Consider the following 19,909-nt stretch of genomic DNA (forward strand, 5'->3'; position numbering starts at 1 on the left):
TTTCATCAATCAATAACTACCTATAATTTCTAAACTCAAAACTTTACTACGTTTTTAAACAAACAACAATCTAAAATAGTGTAGAAGATATTCTTCTAAACGAACACTATTACTCTCAAATTGTTCTTCACAATTTTCTGTTTTTTACATTTGAAATTCAAAACATAATTTTTCTTTTCTTTCGCTGATCTTTTAAACAATTACACAGTAGTCTCATTAACGGTATTATTAAATATTACGTGATCGCAAATGTAAAACTATGTAAATTTCCCAAGCATATGATTTAAGAATTCCAAATAGTGGGAGGGCTGGTACACCAAACGTAAAGTATAAATAATTTATGAAAAAAACAAACATATATGTTTGTTAACATATATTTTTATTATAAATCAGATTTATAATAAAATATTTATAAAATCAATTTTGGGAATATATTTAAATTTATTCCATGTAAATTTCTATATAGAATTTGAGAAAGCAGTCAATTTATTAAAATTTAAAATGATTTGATTTGATTTCTATTAATTTTGGAATTAAAAAACATATTTTGCATTGGCATCATCATTTGATTTATAAATACGATATATATCTCTTAGTAGGTTCATATAACTAAGTGTAAGTGGCATTTTGTCTTAAGGCAAGTTGAAAAAATATAAGTGGTTTAAGAAAAACTTTATTTGGACGAAAGATGCACAATAAAATCACGAATAAAATGACATAAATATCAATATGTGTGTTCAAATAATTTTCTCAAGATTTTCCAGTTTTCCTTGAATTTTACAATTGCAACTCACCTATAGGCCACACCGTGCAAAATTCAAAGTTGCAATATATGGAAAAAGAACTAAAAATTTTGAAACCTTTCTCAAGAAAATAAAAATTGTATAACAATATGCTTTGTAAATAAGCAAATTATAGAGTAAGTTACAGCATTCATATTCAGCATTTCACTTCAAATAGTCATTAAATCCAATTCTATAACATTCAATTGATAGATTAAATCAATAATTAATTAAAATAAATACATTACTTTACCAATAAATGGCCTTAAATTATCTGTATATTGCATTATTATATAAGTCTGACGGGTTCTACTATTAGGTGGCGTTAGAAAGATCAGATTTTGTACTAAAAAGAAGTTTTCTGACTATTGGTTGACTCGTTTTTTTTTAAATTTGTTTTGGTTTGCATATATTTATTGTCAATCAAAATATACATTATTTTTTTAAACAATGTGCTATTTCTTTTTACTCCACTTCTCAAATAGAAGATTTCTTATTACAACATCCTATATTTGAACAATTTTATTTTTACTTAAAAAAACTTTTTTTAACTGGTAATACTATTGACTCGCAATACTACCGAACCATCAATTTTAAGATTGACCATGTTAAATAATAATAAAAAAATAGTTACCATAGAACTTATCATTTTTATTTCGACTAACTCTAGCTCCATTAAAAGTTCTATTTCTCTCAAACGTTGAAAACAAAAGACAAAAACACGCCATGGAAACGTTCACACTGACAGCAAAGAATAAGAAGAGTTAAAAGAATATTATGCCTTCTTGAATAACCGTGAAATTATAAGAACAAAAATGTAATTTGTTGAAAAGATTGTACTTCGTCGGCATAGACGGGCGATCATTTACACGCTCAATAGGACAAGACCTTCTTTATTCAGACAAGGTAAAGTATTTTCATGGAAGAATGTTGGCATTGTTGGGAAATGAAAGATATCAGGTGAGATCAACATCACACTTGGAAAAATATATAGAAACACACCAAAAATATAAAAATTCTAACAGCAAAAAGTTCTAAAATTAACCTTTTGCATTTCCAGTGCATGTTTTTTTACTATGTACCAATTTTACCATCTTGTCAAAATATACTAAAGATACAATTTTCCATCTCTTTAGTACACCATGACAAGATGGTCAAAATTGTTTATTTCTAAGAATTATCACTTTGCCAAAGGCTTTCATAAACAATTTATTTACGAGATAAAAACTTGAACTTGCTAGTTCGACTGCGAATCTTGCAATAAATTCAACTTTCTTATTTAATATTTTTCTGGGAATATTTCAATGACAAAAACTAGACAATTCACACCGATATGAATAGCAATTTGTTCTATTTAACGTACTTCGCAATTTATTCTAATCTTAGCCTTTTACTACCAGAGTTACCTGTTATGAACAATTACAAGACCTAGATTTGTTACGATCGATTGCTATTATTTTTTGCATTCATCATACATAATATGCGTCTTTCGTAAGAAATAAATAAAATAGGAGAGACGTAATTAAAATGTGGATATAAAATCTAAACAATCTAGAGCTAGACTATAAAAAAATCTAATTTTGTGATTATAATAATCTGGATTTAAATAGAATAGCTATTTTTTTAATAAATATTAAATTTAATTAAAATTTGGAAATATCAATCTACTCTTTCAATTGCGTCTTATTAATTGCAATAATTAGTTATTTTAGTCATTCGACTGCGCTTACTAGAATGCGGCCCCAAACAAGGAGTATCCGGCCCCAAACAAGGAGATGTTAGTTAAGCACTGGCTAAATTAGTGCACTCTCGTTTCTTTGTGACATAAATACGACAGTTTTACCCAAGGTTTTTTTTATTGATACGTTACAAGCATAATTACAAATATGAACTTGATAACTATGATATTTTTTATTGTTTTGAACAGCCATCAGAACTTAAGCATTCTATAAGCTGTTGGAATAATTTATCCTGGTTTTACGAATGACTACCTAAACAGTTGCCTTATTTGTGTATGATAAATTTCTATAATAGAGTGAATATTATATTGATGCAGCAATGCCGGATGAGGGCTATTTCAAATTGTAATCATATTGCTATTCATGTTTCCAAGTAAAACCGATGTCACTACTGCTTGACATCAACCTGACTGCAATAGATCTAGCCACTTATCCATGAGCGAGCTACTATGATATAACTATGTCTTTAAAGATGTTTTAAAACTTGATGTAATAAATTTGATAAATGGAAAGAAATGTGAAGGAAGTTGTACTGAAATTTTTGCTTTAGTAATTTTACGCACATACCCAAAAACTGCTTTAAAAATTATCTGTTACACTGACAGCTCTTGCAAAAATTTGTAATAGCATACTCTTATTATGTAAGTAATAATCTAAAATCTATTAGTCTCCAAATTTGCTACTACATTGTCTTCATTTACGATTTCTATATCTTTCAATCCAAAAATATATGTAAAAATTCTCTAGCCGCAATAACTATATCGGTATAATACTGAATTACTAAATTTTAGTGTTTTCAAAATAATATATAATAACAGTCTTAACTACAATTTCTTCAAATATGCCGATAAATTCATAATCTTTCAATCCAAAAATATATCCAAACTCTACATCCAAAAATTTTCTAGCTGCAGCAACAATACTAATACTAATTTAAAAGATTCCAGTGGTATCCAAAATCCTTAACACTAGCATCAACTACAATTACTTCACCATGAACTTTTAAATCTTTCAACCCAGAAATAAATTCTCTACCTGCACCAACTATAATGCTTGAATTCTAAATTACTAAATTCCTGCGGTTTCCAAAACCCTTAACACCTATTGCAATTATAATTTCTTAGCCTACAATTTTTAAATCTTTCAATTCAGAAATAAATTCTTTACCTGTAGCAACTAATAATTGCTCTAATACTAAATTACTAAAATCCAGTAATTTCCAAACACTATAGCAGGCTTAACTACAATTTCTTCACACATGACAATAATTCCTAAATCTTTCAATCCAAAAATAAATTCACTAAATGTAAAAATTCTCTAGCCGTAGCAACAATATCGCTGTAATAACAATAATAATAAATTGTAGTCTGCCCGAAGGCAGGTCCATTGTGTGAGAGACACCACAAATAAATGATTCCCTTACCCTTCGTCTATCATTTCCATCACTATTATTCCCCTCCCCTATTTGTTTCATGTATTTTCTTTTCATGCTTCTGTGCTTCGGCTTTCAGTTCGAGTGGTCAATCGTCTGCATTCTTCTTCTTCCCTTTTCTTTTGTTCCTTCTATTTTACCCCTGACGACATTGTGCAGAAGGCACTCTTTTTGCAGAACAGGTCCAAACCAGTTTCCTTTTCTTCTCAGAATTGTGCTCAGTAGAGTCCTTTCTTCCCCCACTCTTCTCAGGACTTCTTCATTTGTTCGCTATAACTACTAAATTTCAGTGGTTTTCAAAATCATTTACTCCAGTAGCAACTAAAATTTCTTCACCTACAATTTCAAAATCTCTCAATACAAAATACATTTTCTATTTCTACTCTTAAGAATTCTCTCGTGGTAACAACTATATCGAGCAATGGACTAGAAGCTCGTATAATTTGCTCCATCGTTTATTTGCCCATACGAGCCGGTCGATTTCCGGTTAACAGTGGCTCGAAGACCGGATTCCTCCGGGCAATTTTATACGCATTTGTGTGCGCGTAATTATATGTTCTGTCGAGGAGAAAACATCAATATAGATGCTGAGAATAATTAAAAGTCCTGCATAATAGGACAGCATTATATTATATTTTGAGATAATCTCATATATGATGTGAAGAATAGTAATAAAGTTGACTCTTTTATTTGAAAATATGTGAAATGATTATGTTAATCCATAAATTGCTGTATGTAGAATCCAGTTTTAAACCATTAATATAAAAGCTCAGAATAATTAGAATTGTTTATAATAGGATTGCATAATGTCAGATGTTAATATAATCCGATATGTAATTTGAGAAATAGATTTATGGACCGATTCTGCCGCATAACAGACCGATGTTATGGCAAGACTATGCTATAAAGAACTTTTCATACTAAGTATTGACAAAAGCCATGTGGTTGCTCTGCAGACAATCGTTTTCCTCAGGTTGTCGGATAGAAAACCTAACCTTAAAACCGCACAAGTGTCAGAAAAACGATGTTAGATAACAGGGTCTTTCTGACTCAGCTTCACAACATACGAGTGACGTTGCAGTTTATGTGTAAAGCGCTTGAATGCATAGCAAATGCATGACATTTTGACAGTATTCAGTATGATTCAGTAGCATAGTGCATGGAAGTTGGAGCGTAACATGACCTTGCCATAACATTATTCTGTTATGCGGCAGAATTGGTCCCTTTTATTTCATCACAATATTTGAAGTAGAAGAGCTAGTGGTTTATTGTCACAGGAGTAAGTAGTAACTAGCGTTTTCAAAAGAACCTTAAACGATTTTAAAATAATTTTTTGTCTCGATTGGACAGGTACGCCATTCTGCATTATATTGTCATAGCTACTGTCCCGCAGGCCGACGAAATATACAGAACTGTGCAGGTCCGTCATTTTTGACATGTATTATAAAATTGTACTATCATAAAAATTTGGTTTGCGTTATTATAATCGAATATTTTAAATTTTATATAAAATTAAATTGCTTCTAATTTATCAGTCTTTGATAAAGTGTAAAAACATTGATTTATGATAAGCATTTCTTTGATAGGAGACATTATATATTGTATTTGTATTTATTGTAGTTCATGCTGAATTATAATAAGAATTACTTATTATTAGAAACAAGTCAAACTTTCTTAAAAATAAGTGAAGAATAAATTATCAGAGGTAATAATGTCGTTTCTTTCGTTACTACTTGTCCCGGAAGCTGTTACAATTAGTCCCAAACACTTGGTAATCCTCATTTCGTAGAAATATATTAAGTGGATCTCAAAATATATTAATTTATAAAAAAAAACTTTTACAGAAAGAGCCTAGCTCACCTTATACACTAAAATAAATATAGGGCCCATTTCGAAGATTTGATCTAATTAGTCATCAAACAAATTTAATGTCGCATTTTTCACGATTCTTTTCTTTTCGAAGTCATTAAATTTATAAGTTACAACACATATTTCAAATTCATATGTAAGTTTGTTTAAATTTTAATATGGTACGCTGTTATATTCACCATAATTAATATTTATCCTATTTTTAATGCGATTAAGACATCCGGCGATTAAGTATTTAATCATGCCACGGTTAAAACCTGATCACTTTTAGAACCAAGTTGACTAGTCCTAGGGCTGAGATCTTATTTAGAGATAAAAATATAAAAAAAATCGTCAATTTAATATAAATGACAATACATATCAAAATATAACGCACTTACAAGTCCTAGATGATTATATGAAGATGAATTATATGAAGAAGAATCAAATGTATTGCTCAAGAAGGTAAATACTTAAAATACTCTGGTATGAACTCAAATATATTCCTAAGATTTTGATACAAGAATTAACAAATCTGTTAAGTCAATTTACCACTCAAGAGTGAAACAAGATGAGATATTTTTAAAAAAGTGCGCATCTAGCAAAACCCAATCTCCATCCTCCAAAGTTAATAATTTGTATAAATATTTATTATTCTTCACCCAAGTGGCCAATAAACCATGAAATTGCCTAGGTCCTATAAATTTGCACTTGAAAATTCCGTCTAGAGTGCCGTCAATAAAATTCTACCTGATCTTTCTGCCTTTTCATTAGATAAGTGCAGGTTTCACCGGAAGATATATATATATATAATCGTGGAGAATAAAAGAGATTTCAAATCTTCAATAATGATATTTTTCTAAAATTTAAGCAAAAAGTCGAATAAATTCAAAAAAGTTATAATCCACATCATTTTTACTACAATCTTCCCATTTGATTATGGTATTCCCAGAAGTGTCTATTATGAAAACCAATAATAAAATAAATACAAACAAAAACGTAGCAAACACGCAATTTTAAACTATGCAATTTTATTTATAAGTAAAGCGTAGAAATATTTAATTTTTTTTTTAATTGGGTCTAGTAGCTTCTAACTAAAGGTGTACAATGTCATTGTTTCAAAGGAAATACCATTCTCTATCAGTGCAAGTGCATTTGAAGAATAATCGATGTTTTTCTAGAACGTGTAACGACATTTTTTATTTACTTTTTATCACCTTAAAAAAATCGAACATCCTTTAAAGAAATATCCATATCCTGCTTCTCTCTCCAGGACACTTCCACATGCAGGAAATGCAACCACGTGCGCTGTTTGGATCATTTTTTGATTCGAATTAAAGAAAACACATCTTGCGCCTTCTGTTTAGAATTAATACGAGAGAAAAGACAGGGTTGAAGTATTCAAACCGGGGGTGTATGTAAAAATCATATATATAATTGAAAGAATATTTTTGAATTTCTACCAAAAATGGTTTTCATTATTTGGTAATAGCAATAACTAATAAGAAAAATGACTGCATCCAATATGTTAACTGACAATCCCAATATCGAGTATCAGTACCCGGCCCGCACAAAGTGTGTTAATACGCTTTCTCGCTTAAGACAAGATTTTAGTCCATTTTTTAAAAAACGTCTAAACGGTTTTACTGTAGTTATTTTACACATCTAATAAATATTTCATTAACTTTTACAATTGAGAAATTAAATTTCTACTATATAGAGTACGTTCCCAGTCGATAACCGATTTTCCAGCCCTAACGTTTTATTTTTTATTTAAAAAAACCAAACATCTTTACTTTTGGCACGTGATGATTAAAAAGGATGTTGAATATTAAATTTTCAAAAATAATTAAGCCTAGCTTTACTTCTAATTTAACCAGCAGCTGTTAGTTGAAAAATACGAGGCGCTAGCGAAAAATCTGTAACAAATGCTTATTTAGAGCTTAATGATCTGTATATGCAGATGTTTTTTAAAGAAAATATGAACTCTAAAATTTTTTGTTATTAAGGTTAAGAGTTGTAAGATTTTTTTTAAGCGTCTTGAGCATCTGTCTCTTTAACGGCGATTTTTAAAAGGTTTGTGTTTATATTTGAAACAACTGTTTGTGCTTTTCCATTAATGGTGTTTATTTATCCCAATATGAATTATTTTTTTTGAACAACACATGACCGATGTAAGAAAAATAATATTATCATTGCGATTCTTTGCAGCTCTAAGTATTATATGTAGAGCTTGTTATGACTCTGTTGGAAGAGCTTTGGTCTTGCAATTATGGGATAAAAGTTCTATTTTCATCTCGAACACCTGGATATCAAGCAAAGTTGAGAAAGAATCCAATAAATAATAGGAAGTATAACTTTTTTTTTTAATTCTATGCATTTATCAACTTTATTCATCAATTTATCAATTTTATTATCAACGTTTCATCATCATATCTATGTACAATACAACCTAATTAGAAGATAATAAGAAGTTAAAACTTCTAATCAAGATATTGTTTTTGACGTATATTCTGAAGATGAGATTATAGCCCCAAAATATTGACAATAAATAATAATTTTTTAAAAAACTTTTTGGTATTTTATTACAATCAAATTCTTTGTTCCCAGTTCAAAATACTAAGATAGATCACAACATCATTAGACTAATAATAATCTCATCATAAAATGAATGGACAACCACTGGGTTGTCTCACAATAATTCAAGGGTTACAACAGTTTATAGTGCACCGAGAACAGTTCTGAATTTTGTAAAAAAAAAACACTAGTTGGTAGTGGTATTTTGCCTTGAGGCAAATTACATGAACTTCCCAATATGTGTAAATAATCGACTTAATCAATCAAAAATAAATTAATTTATGAATGATTAAAAGTATTCCGAGTGGACTTATTACACACAATTGAAAACGAAAGAACACGTTAACCGGAGTATTTTCTAAAAGCAAATTTTCACAAATTTAGGGCAGTAATATTTTAGTATGATCTATAAGACTATGGTATAAACTTCTCCTTCGGGAAGTTAAAAAAAACTTATCTAATTATTCACCAAAATGTCGCAACCCATATGTTTTTTATCATTTTGTAGTGGTACTTTATTGTGATTCCAAGGGGTCCATATGGGATGCTGATCGAAAGATTCAAAACCACGATCTTGATCATCACACAAAAGCGGTTGCACCAGACTGCATCCTGAATGAAAACCTATCGAGGTATTTCTCATGATCGGAAGAAATGATACCACAAAGATTTTTACATCTGCCGACGGAAGGAAGTTGGTGAAGAAAAAGGATGGTGAAACAGATAATTGTATTGGTGAGATAGAGACGGATGTAGGTGGATGGTTTTAGAAGCAATAGGTTGACATGTGCAGTATGCAAGGGATGAGATTTGATTATATTCAAATTTTTGTTCTCACTGAATGTTTTTTTTGTATGTTTACCGCTATAGATTGGACAATGGGAAGGAATCTTACCGTTGTCTTTAATTATTAAAGTTGACAGACTCTATATCTATAGTGTTGGTTCAAACTAAAAATCGTCGACTAAAATTGTTATCCGCATACATACTACACACACACACACACATACATTTATTTTTTGTAAGGTATGCCAAAATATTCTGAAGACTTTGAAACGTAAAGAATACAAAAATTTCCATTTTCAGTTTTTTTGCGATTTCTATAACTAATCCTAGGGAAACTTAATTATATATTATATTTAATGTACTAAATAGTAAATGTTCCTCCTCAAAAAAACCCAAAATTATTTTTATAACTCTTAACATTAACAACCAAAAATTATTGAGTAAAAATAAAGAGTGCGCGTAAAGTTCACACGCGATTGAAGTAAAACTTTTTTGCTATTGTACGAGATGGCATTTAAGTTAAAAATAAATCATCATATAACAATTTTGAATAATGTTATTAGTAATATGGTAACACTCGTGATGCACACATTTATTTAGTGAACCATTATGCATATTTATATAATAATTAATTATAATTTATATATTTATAATAGCATTAAAAATATTTATAATATTTGTAAGCAATAAAAAAATTAAAGCTATACTTCAAATATGATATGATCGGTTTGTCATTGTAATTAGCATTTAGAACTTGAACCTTCATTAGAGAAATGAAGTAAATGCTCGTTAATAAATTCTATAATATTCGTTTTTCTTCAAAAAACATCTGCATTTATAGGTCATTAAGCTCCACCTATTTTTTACAGATTTTTTGCTAGCACCTCGTATTTTTTAACCAACAGCTGCTTTTAAAATTAGAACAAAGCTAGAATTAATTATTTTTGAAAATTTAATATTCAACATCCTTTTTAATCATGTAATACCACGTGCTAAAATACATTAGGTTTTTTTTTTAAATAAAAAATAAAACGTTAGGGCTGGAAAATCGTTATTGATTAGATTTGATTATAAAATATTATAAATTTGTTAATTCGTTATAAAATATATGAAATGCGTATAATGATAAAGCTCATATTTTTCCGTCTATTTACAAACGTGAAGACAAAACTATTCAAAAGTAATTAATCTTCAGTGTGATTTATATATCATTCAATATAATTTAGCACGCTATACTTGTACCGGACTATAAATCGCGATATTAATGTGAAAACTTAGGTTAAAAATACATAAACATGAGTTATTACTTTCGATAATAACAGCAAAATGTTAGCAGAAGCAGTGGTAGCAAAGTGAGGGTCCGAGGGTAACGGTCTTAAGAACTTTCACAATAAACATAGCCGCATAATCAGAATTACTTTCCAACTGGACAAAAGTAATAATTTTAAGAACTTGTTGACATCAAAGTTTTAAATTTAAAAAATACATGCGAGGAAAATCACAATTAACATTCCCACTAAAAAAACGTAATAATTTCGAGCACTTGATAATGAAGTTAGATTTAAAAACAAGCTGAATGATTATGGTATTTGTAAGTTTGAGAAAATCCTATCCAAATCTTGCACATTTTTTTTTCGAGAACTACAAAAACCAAAAGGATTTGGGATTAAAAGACATCTAGATGTTACACTTATTTATTCAAATTTCAAGCTAAAGTTGTATTAAAGCAAACAAACTAAACAAAATACCAGTCAAGGTGTACTAAATGTAAAATTTATTTACTAAAATTGGAAGTGTACCAAATAGTTTCATCTTCAGCGAAAAAATATTTAAATATTTGGATCAACGAGTAAAAAATCTTAAAAATTTGTAATGACTATGTTCGGACGTCTTTTCGTTTTATTATATTGGCCATGAAGGTGACAAACTTCCTGGCATTAAGCTTTATACGGAATGGTTGCTACCCCTGGCAGAGGGGGTAGCGGAGTGTTTTAATTGAACTAGTAGTTGACTTCTAAAAGTAAAGTTCGCTTAACAACATGTAAATAACCAATAAAAATAAATATATCTTCTTTCATTATAACTTAGTAACAAATCAGTGATTGTAATTAGAACTGCAACAAATACATAATACACAAACAAATCAGTGTTTAATACATTCCACAGCTACAAGGGTTAAATTATAACCCAACAACCTGACTTATCGAAGGAGAGTTTTAATAAATTCTATAACTACGTACGAAAAGTACAGACAAGGATTTTTAGATTTCATTGGACATTTAGCCCCTAATCCAAATATCCCTGTACTATGATTACATTTCTGCAATTTGTACCGCTCACAATCCAACAGCAAGACTAATCTTTCATTGCCTTCAAAAGAGCATTCCGAAGAAAATGTTAGACGTCGATGGTATATTGACCTGGCTCTACTCCGGTAACAAGTGTTAGATTACAATCTGCAAGCCTAAAGACCTTTCTAAAACTATTTACAATATAGGGAACTGGAGGATAAAACTTCGGAAATGACATACTTGAAAAGATAATATGGATGAAGTAGAAAAATTTTAAGTCGTTTTTAAATTTATTTGCATTTTTGTATTTGGAACCGAACTAACCGAAACTTAACCGAAAAGTCTAAGCTTAAAAAAATTGGGATGTCGAAAAGAATGTTATTTTTCATTAAGGTGAGGAATTACTAGATTGAAAAAGTTCTTGGACAAAACTGTGAAAATGACTCACTTATAAAAATAATATTCATTAAATTTAGGTTTATTAACTTCCCGAAAGAGAAGTTAATGTTTTCAGCAAAAAATTGGATTTGCTAATTTTATGTTTTCTCGACGTTTCAAGCCATACACACACACTTTTTCAAATTTGGTCTCAGTCGATTCAGAATGGCTAGAAACGTCGAGAAAACATAAATTAGCGAATCGTTTTGTTATATGAAAACATAATCTTCTCCTTAGGGAAGTTAAAAATCAATTTTAATAATTATAATTTACATTATAATTATTATATCGAAGATAATCTAATTATAAGATCCGATTCGAGAGGTATGCGAAAAAGTTCAAAGTAAGAGTTTAAATAGTGTTTATTTCGCTTGTATTGGGATTATATCAAAATATAATTTTCTTAATAGTTTTATTTCTCAATGTGAATTTTTTATTTCCCACACAGCATTTTTTGTTTCAAGAATTCTCAAGTTTTTCGGCTTTTAACAAACAAAGATCCTATTTATTTCTAGTGCGATTGCAGACTCCAGTAGAAAAAATGCAATTTCAAAATGTTCGGACCTGTTTTTTTTTGTTCGATTTTTTTTGTCGGTCCATTCTTTCTAGAATGGCCTGAGATGCAGCTTGAGAAATATAATACTTCACAGACATTTTATTTTTTCGGTACAGGCTGGGAGAAAGAAATCCTGAATAGATGGTGGAAGAAGATATTTAGCAAGTTGAATTTTTGGTTTTGCCATAAAAATAATTTAGTTGCACTGACAAAATATGTGTTTCCCTGTTTAAACTATTTCATCATCAAAAGTACTAGATGTATTAGCAATAGGCAGTGGTCTACATATATAAAAAATCAACTTTTGTCATAAAATTTGAATCAATTCTATGTGTGTATGTGTGTGCGGATACAAATTTTCGTCGACGATTTCGGGAACACGGATCAACCGATTTGAATAATTCAAAAAACATTCGATTCGTATTGATAAGGAAACGTGCCGATTAGTTTTTTGCAAAGGCAGATCTAGCCGTTCCGAAGATACGGGGCAAAAAGTGCCAAAAACGGTAACTCAGTTTTTAAGAGACCGAAGCGTCCGATTTTAATAATTCAAAAAACATTTTACTTGTATTGACAAGATGGAGAACTGATTGAATTTTTGGAAAGGCAGTTCCAGCGGTTATGGACTCTCAATAAAAATAAATTTAAAAAATGTCATTTGGCGGTCAAAAATGTTTATTGGACTTATGCACATCAAATTACCAGATATTTTATAGAGATTTTCATAATGTGTACGCATTTTGTGTAATTTTATTTGGGTTCCGTTCCAACATTTTTAATTGCGGTACGGGAAGTTCCAGCAATATGCCTTAAGGCACGTTGCCATGCACCCCACTAGTTAATATATATTTGAATATTCATTCTCTGGTTGGCATTAAAATTCGTTTCTAGGTTCCACAAGATTTTGATAATTTTTCAGCACCAATAACTGTATAATTATTTTACAATAAAGAAAATTGAATTTCAATAAGTGATTGGAACCTCCTCAATAATAATTATATTTGGACAATCATAAATTTTTAAAATTGGAGTATGCAACTTCTTGTTGGGATTACAATTCGTTTTTGGATTCTGCAGCATCTTGGAAAATACTGTAGTACTTTTGGTTAATTATTATAAGGTAAAACTTGGAAACTTCTTATATAGTGCTTTTATTTGCAAATTTATATTTTTAAATTTTTAAACAAGCATACTCCTATTGGAATCAATCAAAAGTCGTTTTTTTGTTCTGCATAAACTTGATAATTATTCAAAATTTATGATTTAAAACAAATTGGATTTTTAAGTACATATTTGAATCCTCCTCGCAAAATAATTTTGTTTGCACTTATTCTGAGTTGTCAATATTTCAAACATGCATCCTCTCTTCGACCATGAGACCCCAAAAATCTACCTGCTCCTTAGGGTCCTTAAACCTGCTAATGCGTGTCCTTTGTGCGAGATGTTTTCGAGGGACGAACAAACTCCGACAGTTCTTTTTTCAAAGAATCACATTGTACATTTTTCAATTTTTCGAAGTCTATGATTTTACCGATTTTCGGTGATTTTTGGTGATTTTACACATATGTTGCATAAAGAAGCAAAATATTTACAGAGTTTAATGTTAATTTTCAGGGCGTGTGTATTTGCTTAGAAATTGAAATAAGAATTGTGGACTTGGATATAATAATATGTACATGGAATTGTAATGGGAATAAAGATGTTTGTTGTAAGTTAATCCTGAGTGACAAATATACATATTTATGTCAAAATATTTGCAAGGATGAATAATTAAAACTCACCACAAATAATACTTTTTAATACAAATATATTACATTTTGGCCTAAATTTAATTTGTTGGTAAATCTCCTAAATATATAATAATACTCGTCCTGAAATGTGTCATAATTTATCTGATTACATTATTTTCAATAGCCATCAACAATTAACACTTTCCACTCGCGAATTCCAAGATTTATATGAATTTTGTTGCCGGAGCAGCGCATCCGAGTTGAAAGGTATAAAAGTCCTGTAAACTACTTGACTTTTTATGGATGGCAACCCAAACAGTTGTCCTATCTCTATTATTACAATTTCAAGAATACTGATGATTTTCTTTTACTGATCCAACAATGACGATTAAGGTATATTTTTACTTGACAACATATTGTCACTGCAGCTTGATATCAGACTGTCCAGGTTGAGTATCGAACTTGCAACTCTGATCGCTTCGAAAATATAGTAAACGATTCCCAAAATCCTGATCATCTACAGAGTGTCAATATATATTAATTATTTTCCCAGAATCAATTTCAAATGGTTTTTTTAAGTTGGCAAAGAATTGAATAATCCATCAGAAAAAACATATTTGAACAGACTAAACAAAAATACCTAAAAAATATTAGTTCAAGAGGAATAAACATAAAAACACATTAAAACTGAACGTGATAATTAAAATAAACAAAACGGTTTGCGTGTATTCTAGTGTCAGATCAGTAAATTCTTAACACGATTTTTTAAAAAATTATCACGTTCAAATAGAATGTGTTGATAATGGAAACAAATAGTTTTAATATTTTGCAGCCAAAAATAATCAACGAAAACAAAAGATTCCTTTCTAGTCTTTTACATTTTTGATCGATTTCTGACTCTGATTTCAGACAAAATAAAACACAAACAATAGATCAGAAGATCAAGGTTGTAAAAACTTTGTTTAGAAAACATGTGGCTAATTTGTATTCAGGGCAAATGATCAAGGAATTAATTAAACAACTCTATTGTAAGAATGATCAGGAAACGTGCAGTCGTAAATGTTACTGAATTAAACAGTAATATTATTAATTACTGGTTTTAATCTTAAACAATCTGAGTTTATGGTTGATTTTTATAGCCCAAGAAGCTGGAGACATATTTTTTCGTTTCCTTAGAAAGTAATAAAATACAAAAAAGTAGTAATAGAATTATAGCTGCATAATTATGTTGTCTGAAAAAAAATAGTTTTACAATTTGCCCTTGTAATATATATATTGAATAATGCATATTTATTTTTGAGAACGACAATATATTAAATTTTGCCCCTTAAAACATAATTATTATTCTGAAAGATCAAATTCCCAATTGGATCAAGTATTTATTTGTGAAATCAAGAAGATTCAAGAATAAGCTATGTTATTTCTGATTTTGAAACAAATTAAAGGCTCTAATGGAAAAATAAAAATTTTAAAAATGTACACTCTGAAAAGAACTAGAAATAATTTTTAATATTTTCAAAAATTTATTTAAATTTCTTTTACTAGTTCAAAACGTATCTTACTCTTCAAGTTTGTTCAAATTTTCTTAAAAAGCTGCAGAATTTATTATTTTTATAGGCTAAATCTGAAAATTAGGTATTTGTTATCTGATATCAGATATATTGTGGCTTAAAATCCTTATTTTTGTAAACAATAATACATATAATCAAATTGGTTTAATAATAAGTAGTTTATTATAAATTAGTATAGTAAAATACTCTAAAATCACATTTAGAAAATTTTATATAAAGGCCCCATTTAAAAAAAGACTGTAAAGGATGTGAATTTTCAAATAATATTCAAAATCCTCAGTTTGTAGAAAATTTTATATAAAAGCTTTGTTTAAGAAAAGACTGTAAAAGGTGTGAATTTTTAAATATTATTCAAAATACTCGGTTTAATATTTATAATATTTAGAAAATTTCATATAAAAGCCTTTTTTAAGAAAGACTGTAATGGAAGTATATTTTTAAATATCATTCAAAATACTCAGTTTAATCTTTATAATATTTAGAAAATTTTATATAAAGGTCTTGTAAAATTGATGTAAAATATGGAGAATCTGTTATTCTCATATTCATATGTAAATTCTGATAATTATTACATTATATGCTATCAGGATTATATATGATATTTTTATATGCAAAACAGAACTGCAATGTGTAATTTAACATCTATTCATCTTTATTAATTGATTAATTAAAATAATTACTCATGTCGTACTTTGAGTAATAAATTAAAATTACATAATAAAAACAACAGATGCATTATTATAAACGTCCTTAATAAACGCATTTAAATTTTTTTACAAACATAATTTTTTAGTTACATTACATCTAAAAATGTAGGTAAGGCAATAGGTGAATTTTTTTTTTTCAAAAATGTTGTTTACCTCTGGGTCAAGAATATAATATTTCAGTACTCGAAGCACGAAATGCTTTGAAAATGAAATGTGTACAAAAAAAGCAAAATGTTAGGTAGGAGATATATAGAAAATGTGAATGAACGTATGTAAGTCGAAGTTAAAATGAATAAAATGAACAAGATGAGATTGTTCGACCGGTTTTGAAGGCATTCATCAGACTTGTCTATATAAAATAATAGATGAATTAACTTTTGATTAAAAAATTCTAACTAGTAACTTCTACCACAAATCAGTTTCTGAATATATAGGGTTAAGGGTTTTTATTTTTTTACTCAAAATTTTTCAATAATGAAATTATCAGGTATTTTACTATTTTTTGATGAAACTTGCCAATACACTTTAGAAAATTTATTTAAAGGAGGGGTTTCTCAAAAAAGAACGATTTGAAAATTTTCAAATTTATGGTTCAACAAAAAGTCTTAATTTTTGAAAACTTGGGGCAAATGCATTATTATTTTTGACTGTTGTTCTAGAAGTATTATTCACGATTACGGTTCCAAAGTTTAAATCATAGGTTCCCAAACTTGTTTGTGACGTGGGCCCCCTATTTAGCTGATATCGTTTTTTTTTATAAATTTGTTTTTGTACCAACGTTTAGTATTAAACATTTGAAGTAAAGGTACTAATCCAAATTAGGCATTTATTAATTGGCTACATAATAATAATAAAAGAGATATTAACAAGATATCGTGGATGACCATAGTTCCTTATCGTTGACGTGGACCCCTTGAAAGCTGTTATAGACTCCTTTGGAAATTACTGGTTTAAATGAACAAAACTAGTAAAAATGAACCACAAAAACCGAAAGGTGATAATTTCACCAAAAAACTAAGTTGCACTTAAAAGCCCATAATTTCCAAACAACGTGAGAGTTTTTTTTTAATTTTTAGGACATTCATGCTATCACCCCGTTTCAACTCCCTTTAAAAGTTCTTAGTCTTCAACAACTGTGTACATTTGTATATTTCCTTTACACTTCTTTGTGTACATTTGTATATTTTCAACTTGCTAACTCAATATATAGTTTTAAATGCTTCTATTGTTGATTGTCTGGGTTAATTAAAGAGTAGTGTAATTATGCGTTTTAAACCAAATAATTTATTTTTGTACCACTGAACGACGATCTCGATATGGGCCAAAACGTATAGATAAATAAGGCTTTAATTCACAATTGCATTAGTTTTTTTTAAATTGATGCTATTTTCAGAATTAACAAACTTGCTAAAATATAGTCCATTTTATTAAAAACTGTTATAAATTCCTCCTTATATAATAATAATAATATTTTTAATTAAAATAATTATTATAGCAAATATTATAATGTATTGCTACCTCGAGAAAAGGCCAAGAAGCAAGAACATCAAGAATAAATAATAAAAGTAGATTTCGATTATTCGCCCTGAATGCTAATGCGAGCTTAGGTACGTCTATAAAATGCATAATGATTTATTTATATGTATATATATATATTATATATATATATATATTTCATATATGTAGTATTACATTTATCGTGTTTCTATACAAGAGGCGCAGTTTTATATGTCGGGTCCGTCCCGACCTATAATTCTAATTGTTCTAAATTAACTTAAATCAATGAGAGAAAGAAACAAGACACCATTATTGGTTATTAAATGCACAAGACGTACGTCAGACGATTGCCTCGAATTTAAATCAATTGGTTTCTAAACATTATTGGCCAATGGTTAGAATATTCTAAGAATTATTTGTCAAGGAGAATGTATAATAAACAATTTGATATAGGTATTCTGATATTGTAAATTTTAAATTTTTATATATGTTGCCCTTAAAGTTGGGGCTTCATGATGCCAGATCCTGCGAGTGGATATTTGAAAAAGGCTGTCGAATGGTCAAATTATCATGTTTGAGAATTTATCACTTGAAATACTTGCTTGTTTTATTTAGATCTTCAGATCATTTTTGTAATTTTCAGTTATTTTAAATCACAATCATATATTTTGGATATTTCATACAACTATGAGAAATAACTCAAAGTTTATATTATCATGAACCCAAGCTTACGTATCATTGACTCACACAGAATATATTCATAATATTCAAATACAAATGTTTATGAATATTTCATTATACAATTATCAATTATCTAAAACTCATAACGCGAATTTTAATTCATCATTAATCTTATGTTTTTGCAAATGGTAAATAATTGGAATAGTTATGATTTAACTAATCGCAATTTGCATTCATCCTAATTATGGAGATAAAACTTTATCAGGAATGTTCTTGGATGGAGGCGGTTCACACGACAAGGTAAATGGTAAAAGAATTTGTAATTGATTACAGAAAAAATTGTACAAATTTCGACTGGTTGGTGAAACTGATGGTTTTCTATGGTAGATTCGGTTTCCTATTTCTCCACCTCTCTAGAAAGCAAATAATAGTATTTCTATTAAATAATAGTACTTATAAATTACACATACGGGTTCAAAGTTATCTTTCCATCGTGTTTGTTAGAAAAGTTTTCGTTAAGTGCGTTTGTAACGGTTAATTGAATTGACACTCAGCCATGTCAAAGTTCGTTTGAGGAAAATATAAGGGGAGATATATCAGAAAGGACACTTATCACGATTTTGGAAATTATTTCTATTCTGGTGAATTTTGATAAAAGATCAAAGCATGGATATTGTAGAAAAATCATGAGGGTTTTTGATTTTTGATAATGAATTAACAATAAAAGTGATCAATAAATTTGACACGTTGGTAATAAAAACTTGGGCATCATGTCGTGTTGCCAGTGGGTCAATCCAATAAAAATAAAGTTAGTAAAATGCACTTATTTTTGAAATAAAACTTCTTTAGGCGCGACTAGGGAGTAAATCTGTGCAAATGCAACGGAAAAAGCGTTACGGCCGAGTCGAGAGCCAATGATTACATACGATATATGTAATTAGTTTAATCAATTATGTACAGTAACAAATTACCCAGGTACCAGATGGTCAATAACAAAAAAAACTTTCATCAACATCACAGACACAAAATATTTTTCCTGCATTTTCCAAAAAACATACCCCATTTTTTAATAAGCAAATGAACCTTTAGAAGAAAATTTAAAAAGAATTTAATTAATTAATTAAATGTCTGATTTACCTAAAACAATCGCTACTACACAAGATTTGGCCAATAAAATTGAAGAAATAATATCAATTTATAATTTATAGGAAGAATATAAAGTGTTGTTGATTTGAAAAATTAATCAATCCAAATTTTCGAAATGTTCATAAAAT

General features: G+C 28.9%; 1 protein-coding gene across 1 annotated transcript in view; it reads left to right on the top strand.

Moving 5' to 3' along the window:
* Positions 1 to 18,532, top strand: part of LOC113380383 (Down syndrome cell adhesion molecule-like protein Dscam2) — a 107,630-nt gene extending 89,098 nt beyond the window's left edge. Inside the window, exon 6 of the mRNA XM_026619656.1 lies at positions 18,457 to 18,532. Within this exon, the coding sequence (XP_026475441.1) occupies positions 18,457 to 18,532 (76 nt within the window). The remainder of the gene's footprint in view (positions 1 to 18,456) is intronic.
* Positions 18,533 to 19,909: the final 1,377 nt, after the last annotated feature.

This window comes from Ctenocephalides felis, unplaced genomic scaffold (assembly GCF_003426905.1).
Source record: "Ctenocephalides felis isolate EL2017-DRISC unplaced genomic scaffold, ASM342690v1 CF-g0.4_SCAFFOLD_00845, whole genome shotgun sequence".
Lineage (NCBI taxonomy): Eukaryota > Metazoa > Arthropoda > Insecta > Siphonaptera > Pulicidae > Ctenocephalides > Ctenocephalides felis.